Raw genomic sequence first — 8520 nt, 5'->3', positions numbered from 1 at the left:
ATTCGTCTTTATTGTTACATCATAAACTGTAAATAGAAGGAAACATTAACATGTATTCGATTACACAAATTCAAATTCACTATCCAAATAAATGAGTGTTAATTATTAGATATTCAATGTCATTTAGATTATGATATTCCATATGTTCCAGTTAGCTACCATGGATGGTTAAGCCATCAGTTAATGAAGGATCCGATGTGCGTAGACTCCCGCTTAAGAAAATGAAGGGGACTTGAAACACACTATGGCCGGAGGTTAGACTGACACCAAAAAATCTCTGGTGGGCCACACCAACGCTCAAGTTATGGTTGTTCGGAAGAATAGATAGCTCTCAAAGAAGGAGAAGAAGAAAAGAAAAAAAAATATCCTTTAGATGTACCTTTTCTAAGGTTTATATAACCATTAGGAAAACATCTCCACGTCGACCGGATCGATATCATTATGGGGGTGTACAAGGGGACAATATCTGACAATGTTGATTGCTTCTGTTTTTTTTTTTTTTTGACATTATGTGCGGATATGAGGGTATTCGGGAGAACCATATCTGATAATCTCGTAACCGTCCTTTTATTCTTAAGTTGCTGCGTGTTTCGGAAACATTCGTAGCCCCTGAGTCAGGGTAAGGATGACATCTAAGGTCAAGATGGTGTCCGAGGTCGAGATATTGAGGTGCCGAGAGGTTGAGATAGAGGTCAAGAGATCGAGAGGTCGAGATATCGAGAGGCCAAGAAGCCAAGGTGCCAAGAGGCCGAGAGGCTGACAAGTTGAGGTGTCAAAATGCCAAGAGGCCGAGAGGCTAAGAAGTCAAGAAGCCGAGAGACTGAGAGATCAAGAAGTCGAGATACCGAGAGGCTGAGATTTGTATATATAGGAGCTTCAGATAAGTTCTATTTTCTCTTGCCTTTTGATTTAACAGATCAACTAGATCTTTGACTATTAGTGCCACATAGGAGCACTAAGATTCTGCCACGTCACCCTAGAAGAAGTATAGCAACTTTTAGTTTCCAAAGATAATTCCCCCAAAATCAATCTTCTCAATAATTATAAAGTGTTAATAATTAATTATCTCTTCAACTTTGATTTTTCACCAAACGACAACTTTGATTGTCGAAGAATTTGAATTTGATTTAATTTCTATATCTTGTAACTTTATTCAAGATAGATTTAGATGCCATCCAATTAAAGCTTAATGCGCGTGCTTGCACAAATATACTACTCGATAATAAAAGAATTATGAGTGTGCCGACAGATTAATTACCGCGATATATTCATATAATTAATATTCATGACAAGCTAATTAATTAGTAAAATCCATTTTATATAAATATCACAATCCATATCAAATATTTTAGGTGAGATTCTTGGGCCCCACAAGGAATCGAACCAAGTAAGTGCAAGATGTCGTTGTTAAACAATAATTAGAATATGATTAGCGTTTGTTTATTTGTCGGATACGATTAGTTGTCAATTAGGTATCTAGTGACCCATAATTTCAATTCTCTCAAAGAGATAATTTTTTAATTAACATAATTAATTTTAAAAGTTTTAGAATAAAGAACTTACTTTCTCTCACCTCTTACCTCAAGAGTCTGTCTCTAAAATTAATTGATAAAATCCAATTAAATTGGTGGTCTTAGTGTTACAAAGCACTAAGAGGATCACTACAACGTCTTGTTGGCGTGCAATCACAATCCTAATCACTTTGATAATATAAGAGAGATATAAATGTGTTGAGCTCATCCAACAAGTCCTTCGTTTTTTTAAGATGGAGATCACTTCATAACAATAAAAAAAATAAAACAATAAAAAACAATTCTCATGCTAATTTGAGGTTTTAGCAACTCAATTCTCATACTATATCAAAAATGATAAATCTTATGGACTCAATCCTTGGGGGTGGTCAGTCCGGTCCTACAGAAGTTTCCCACCGACCACCAGGGTAAATCGGGAAGCGCATACGACGGCCAATCCAGATGCCCAGCATTCTTTGATTGTGTTTCCCATTTGAAGGAAAATTCCTGTAAATACGTCATAGTTGGAGATCGAACCGCGGGTCCCTAGGTCACAATTTGGATGTCCTACCGTTGCACAATTGCCCCGGGGATAATTCTCATACTATATCATACATAGTTTAGAGTGTGAGCTTATAAAGTATTTGAGTTAGATAATTGAATTATAGAAAAAAAAAGTTACTTAGTTTTAGAAATTGTTGCCTTATCCATCCATGGACAATTCGTAGCAAATTAATTCAGTATTTTTTTAGGATTTAAGATTTAAAATTTAGAGATGAAATTTTATCTAAATATGTTTTTTCAATTTTCATATAAAAGAAGTGAGAATTTTAAAAAAAAATCCATGGGCTACCCATGGATGAATTAGTAGGGTAATATTTCTATCTTTATATATAGAATTTTATTATCCTCATGTGCGATCAATTCTTGAGCACATAATTAATTTTTTTCTTCAATTTTCATTTCATTTAAATTCTAAAATAAATTAACATTAGGTATTTATGGAGCATTCACAGATGAGTATGTAGGATAATATTTCATTGAAAAATGATACGCTATATAAAAAATGTAGCATGAAATTTAACATGACACATTTAACTGCATGAATGTGAGATCCATTGTATATAACGTGTCATGATGAATTTTATGCTATATTTTTTATGTAGTGTATCATTGCTCTATTTTATTATATATATAATGAAATATTACTTTATATACTCATCCGTGAACATTCATGAATATTTAATATTAATTTTTTTTATTTTTTTAAAATTTAAAATTTATAATTTAAGATTAAAAATTTTATATTTAAGTCGAAAGAAATGAAAATTAAAAAAAAATTAATATTAAATGATCATGGGTTGGATGCGTGGAAATGCAAATCTGACACGTGGTGCAGCAAAGGTCGTCGGATCGGTATCCACCGTTCATTTCCTGAAACTGCGGATTCAGCGGCAAGACCGTCGTTATGCATCCTTCCGAGGGCGCAGGGCGCCGACCGACGGGAAGATCGACGGTGGCAATGCGATGGAATGGGATGCCTGACGCCGTCGGAGGCTGTCCGGGCGACACCGCTTCCGGCCGTGGCCGCCGTCGTCGGAGGCAACGTGAGACGGCGAGAGAGGGAGTCGAAGAATGAAATGGGGGCGGTCCGGCGACGGTGTTCCCCTTTTTCCCTTTAGCTCCTAATAATTTAGTTCCTCGGCTGTGCTTCTCTCTACCTTCTTCCTTCTCTCCCTCGCGCTGGCTTGTCAAACCGAGACCTTGCCTTAACCACCCATCCGGCCGCCATCTGTTTGTCATTGGGTGGCACAGCGAAGTGGCGAACCCATTGCGTACACGTACGGATAAGAATGGTGTTTTGGTAGAGTAGTTTATAATCTAAACTAAACATTGTAGTGCGTGGCAGGCGAAAGGAGACGAGCGTGAGAAGGAGGCGCAAGCTGCTCGCTTTATTGAGATCACAGTTCTGAAGCGTCACTGGCCAGGACAAAACTGACTCCAAAAGCATGCCAAGCCAAGCGTGGGACCAATCTAGACTAGGGGGAAGAAGATAGAAGAGCAATGGTGGGAGGGAGAGTGATGACGGAGGAGTTAAAAATGAGTTTTTTATGCTTAATAAAGGCGGCGTTGTTTTGGCGAATATGGTAGCGCCGCTGCTTTAATGGGGTAATAATAAGATAACTGCCGTTGCTGCTGCTCCTGCAATAGGTCCTCGCGTAGGAGAAGGGAGGAGGAGGAGGAAATTGGGATCGCCATCGGCTGGTTATTAGCTTCTTCTTCTGCTGCTGACGGTGATGGCGGAAGGGCGCGAGAGCAAGAAAGGTGCCTCCTTTGGGGCCTTGTTTGGGTCACTCTCCCGATTGTTTCTAACCGTAGAGTGCTCTTGTTAAGGTCTGTCTGCAGGGGATCTGCTCTATGAGGAGCTGTGGCGGGCTTGCGCTGGTCCTCTGGTGGAAGTGCCGAGGGCCAAGGAAAAGGTCTTCTACTTCCCTCAGGGCCATATGGAACAGGTGAACGCACGAACTCGCCACAAAAAAGCTGCAAAAGCAAAAAAAGAAAAGAGTTATTTTGTTTATGGTTGTTTTCTTGATGTTGTGGTGTCTGGATGTACTTATAGTTGGAAGCATCGATGAATCAGGAGCTAAATCAGCAGATTCCTCTCTTCAATCTCCCTTTCAAGATTCTCTGCAGCGTTGTGGATGTTCGACTGAAAGCGAGTTCATATTTCTTGACTATTGCTTTAGTTACGATGATTTTTTTTCCTTAAACTTATCAAGGTTCTGTTCTTGCTACTCTTTGATTACCATACATGTTAGGCTGATACTGAAACAGATGAAGTGTTTGCTCAAATAGTTCTTCTCCCGGAAGTTGATGTAAGGACTCAAATTAGTTCTTGACCCATTTTCCTTTCTTTTTGTACTCCTCACTTTGAGTTTTTGAGATTATTAATGAGTACTCATTTTTTTGGATGGGGCTCTGATAGCAACATGAAGTTCCAAGTCCTAATGAATGTCCCGTGGAGGCAAGACCTAAAGTGCACTCTTTCTGTAAGATTTTGACAGCCTCAGACACAAGCACTCATGGTGGATTCTCTGTTCTTAGGAGGCATGCTACTGAATGTCTTCCTCCACTTGTGAGTTCCATTTCTTTCAAGCCATCTCTATTTTGCCTGTTTAGGGGCTTTTAAAGATCATTTTGTGTATTGTGAGATACTCTTACTACTGCAGGACATGTCACAACAAATTCCAACTCAGGAACTTGTGGCTAAGGATCTCCACAACTTTGAATGGAGATTCAAGCATATCTTCAGAGGTAAATAAGTTTTCAACTTCTTCTCGAGCACTCTATTTCTGATTGAAATTCACTAGTTTCCATCAATTCTTCTGTGGTCAACCCTTATGTGTTGTTTCACTTGAGCTATACAGGTCAACCGCGGAGGCACTTGCTCACCACTGGATGGAGTACCTTCATCACATCTAAGAGATTAGTTGCTGGAGATGCATTTATTTTCTTAAGGTATTATTACATGCACTTCCAAAAACAAGAGTTTGAGGAATTGCAAGGGTCTCGAGTCTTGAGGATTTTTGTTCATCAGAGGGGAGGATGGAGAGCTACATGTGGGGGTAAGACGCCTTGCTAGGCAACCGATGACAATTCCAGCATCAGTCATATCCAGCCAGAGTATGCATCTTGGTGTGCTTGCGACTGCCTCGCATGCTTTCACAACTCATACTCTCTTTACCGTCTACTACAAACCAAGGTTGGAAACAAACACTTATCCACATTCAATAAAGCACGCTCTGATGAATGGAGAAACTCTTTCCTTCTATTGCTCTGGTTGTATTCTTATGATTGCGGTTTGTGGTCCATACAACAGGACATGCCAGTATATTGTAAACGTCAACAAGTACTTAGAAGCTTTGAAAGTTGGATACTCGGTAGGGACTAGATTTAAGATGAGATTTGAGGGTGATGATGTTCCTGAAAAAAGGTAATTCAGAAGAGAAAATATATCTCATTTTGCATCCTCAGATGTATTTGCTAGTCCCTTGTCATCTCTCTGATGGATATAATTTTTAACCTCAAGGTTTTTGGGGACCATTGTTGGGATTGAAGATCTTTCTTCTCAGTGGAAAGATTCTAAATGGAGATCCTTGAAGGTTGATTTGATTTTATATGATTTGATCTACTGTGCTAAGATATTTTGCATGATTTGAATTTTCATCTATAATGCATATATTTTTCAGGTTCAATGGGATGAGGCAACTAATATTGAGCGACCGAAGAGAGTCTCTCCTTGGGAGATTGAACCTTTCAATGCCAATGTTTCCGCTGAAAATGTGCCACCACCGGTGATTGCCAAGAGCAAAAGATCAAGGCAGCCCAGTGACATTGATGATATCTCAGTCTTTGGTAGAGAAGATTAGTTTACTTTTATCGACTTATTTCTATTGTCTGTTACTCTATCTTATATTTTCAGTTGTTTCTTCTTGCAGAATCTAATGCATCATTCTGGTACTCGGAAGTGTCTGAGCCACAAGATTTAGCAGCATTAACTGGTAGAAATGCAGAAATTGACGAAACAGGAGATACATGGCTATCGATTCGAAAAGGACACAAAAGAAACAGTATCCTACGTGCGACAAGTCCACAGGATGCTTTAATGTTTGATGGCTGGTTGAAGGAAGCCCGATCTCCAGTGAAGAGCTCAGCTTCCTCTCTAACTTCACTGAAACTATCTCAAGAAGCAAGTGAAGAGATCAAGTACACTACTTGCAGTATGACTGCCCTTAAGTTAGGTAATGCCACAGAGGACTTGAAGAAACCTGAAAGTAGTGCTGCCAATTACCGCCTATTCGGGATCGATCTATCCAATCACTCAAACATTGTGCCTCTTGAGCATCATCCTGCAAAACCATCTACTCCTTCGGAAGACTCCGAACAGAAGTTGGGACTTTCCAAAACTCCAAAAGAACAAAAACAATTCCCCCAAGATGGTCCAAAGGAAATTCACGGTCAACCGAATTGTCTAGCCAGAAGCCGCATCAAGGTGAGCACTTCCTCAACTGATGCTATGTATTTTTTCCAGAATTGGCTTGTTTAAAAACACTATTGTTAACTCGCTAAAACAATTTTGTATTGTGAATAGGTTCACATGCAAGGCATTGCAGTGGGCCGAGCCGTGGATCTTACCATCTTAGAAGGATATGATCAACTGATAACAGAACTAGAAGAAATGTTCGATATCAAAGGGGAACTTCATCACCCGAATAAATGGGAAATCGTCTTCGCTGACGATGAGGGTGATATTATGCTACTCGGCGATGACCCTTGGATGTATTTCCCTCAAATCTTGTTACCTACTTCCTTTTCCGCTTTGTATAGTTAACATGTATAACTTGTTGGGTTTATCTAAAATCACATTATATGAATGAAACAGGGAATTCTGCAATATGGTTAGGAAGATTTACATCTACCCAACTGAAGAGGTGAAGAAAATGAAGCCTATGGGCAGTCTTAGCCAGTCTTACTTAAACAGTGGATGACGGCGAAAGAGGATCCTGAACTGAAGGATGACTGCTAACATCATTTGTTGACGTCGAAATCACGAGAATTCACAGCTCATGTCTTTAAGAACTTGGTAAAAATAAATCGGAGATGCGAACATTGCGGTCAATGTTAATCACTACCTCTTAGTATCATATATATATAAATATATGTATATACAGAAGACGATATACTTCTAATGTGTCGAATCTGTAGTTTGGAGTTGATTCTGCGAGTCTTAGTGTTGCGACCTCGATGTATTAGACTTGTAAAAATGTGGTGTGAATTATTTCTCAGTTAGCATTTGTAGCTAGTGCTGTTCTTTACTGAAGCACTGAGATGAGTATGGATGAAAGATTCATCAACAACCACATACTGAGTCATTCATGAATGATTGTTCTTTCAAAATTTAAACTTCAATCTACTTTCTAAATGGATGAATGCACTTAAACATACTGATCGAGTACATAGTGAAGTAGTAATTTTCATCCAAGAAGGTGATCATGAGCAAAACTCTCACTGAATCAAGTCTTCCTCCATTTCCAGGCTTCCCCTTCCTTGTGTCTTTCGCCATTGTGGATTTGATGAGAGGAAGGCGAAGAGCTCTCCTTTAATAGAGGAGCATGGCAAACTGGGAAGGTCAACTGATACCCATCAACCCTCGAAGATGATTTCTATCATCCACTATTCATCGAGTTCATAATTTAACAGAGGTGGATTCCGAGAGGAGTTGTGTCAAATTCAAAAGAAAGAAATTCTAATAGGGATGAATATTTTAGAGGTTGACTTTGAATATGTATAAATTATATTTTAATTTATTTAATAGGTGAATCAGTCTATATAGAGATATTGTTTGAAAGTTCAATTGGTATAGAATCGAGTAACAATGCATGCGGCGAAGTTGAGTAATATCCTTTTCCGTCGTGGTCAATTGTAGTTTCTCGATTTACCTCCTCACAGATGGTCGTGGAGCCAACCGTATGAGAGCGTTAGGATGGTGAATTTTACCTTTTTACAGAAAAGTAACAATGCATGATGACAACTAAGGTGCTCTGGAAAACAATGAAACCATGGTGGCATGAACGATAAATTATGGACTGTTGGAAAGGTGAATGGAAAAAACGATTAGAAATTAGTTCCCATTTGATTGGGAGAATAGTCTCGTATTGAAAGAGAATAATGAATGAAATCCTCGGATATGAATAGAAGAATAGTTACACATTGAGAGTTTTAGAATAATATGAATGATTTATATTGAATCACAAGAGGCTCTCTCTCTCTCTCTCTCTCTCTCTCTCTCTCTCTCTCTTGTGTGTGTGAGGGTGCAAATCCAATACCTAGATTACACTAAATCTAATTGATTTGTGTGTGAGCATGATCTATACGCATCGAATGTCAAACTGATGCTTAGGCTCAAAGACGTTTATTTTGGAAAATAATTCAAGTGATAAAATATTGT

At 38.8% G+C, this 8520-nt stretch overlaps 1 protein-coding gene across 2 annotated transcripts; it reads left to right on the top strand.

The window, feature by feature from the left end:
- Positions 1 to 3668: 3668 nt before the first annotated feature.
- On the top strand, positions 3669 to 7358 carry LOC141819906 (auxin response factor 9-like). Of its 2 annotated transcripts, none has more exons than XM_074707163.1 (14): positions 3669 to 3836; positions 3906 to 4024; positions 4132 to 4227; positions 4331 to 4387; positions 4498 to 4647; positions 4742 to 4826; positions 4940 to 5030; positions 5110 to 5274; positions 5392 to 5505; positions 5602 to 5674; positions 5762 to 5927; positions 6011 to 6564; positions 6664 to 6851; positions 6955 to 7358. In XM_074707163.1, exons 1-14 carry the CDS (start codon positions 3809 to 3811, stop codon positions 7058 to 7060), a joined length of 1992 nt encoding a protein of 663 aa, XP_074563264.1. In that variant the 5' UTR covers positions 3669 to 3808; the 3' UTR covers positions 7061 to 7358. The 2 variants fall into 2 exon arrangements, with proteins under 2 accessions (XP_074563264.1, XP_074563265.1); XM_074707164.1 differs by having other exon boundaries at positions 4132 to 4231; positions 4368 to 4387.
- The last annotated feature ends 1162 nt before the right edge of the window (positions 7359 to 8520 follow it).

This window comes from Curcuma longa, unplaced genomic scaffold (genome assembly GCF_044706935.1).
Source record: "Curcuma longa cultivar G26 ecotype Majalengka, Jawa Barat unplaced genomic scaffold, ITB_CL_G26_1.1 utg2646_np1212_2152390_RagTag, whole genome shotgun sequence".
Taxonomy (NCBI): Eukaryota; Viridiplantae; Streptophyta; class Magnoliopsida; order Zingiberales; family Zingiberaceae; genus Curcuma; species Curcuma longa.
Note: the sequence above shows the minus strand (reverse complement) of the source record. Positions and strands in the feature narration are given on the sequence as shown.

Coding starts and splice junctions, on each gene's coding strand:
- LOC141819906 (XM_074707163.1), top strand. CDS start 3,809: ATGGCGGAAGGGCGCGAGAGCAAGAAAG. Junction 5,506..5,601: donor GATGATGTTCCTGAAAAAAG/GTAATTCAGAAG, acceptor TTTAACCTCAAG/GTTTTTGGGGACCATTGTTG. Junction 5,928..6,010: donor TGATGATATCTCAGTCTTTG/GTAGAGAAGATT, acceptor TTCTTCTTGCAG/AATCTAATGCATCATTCTGG.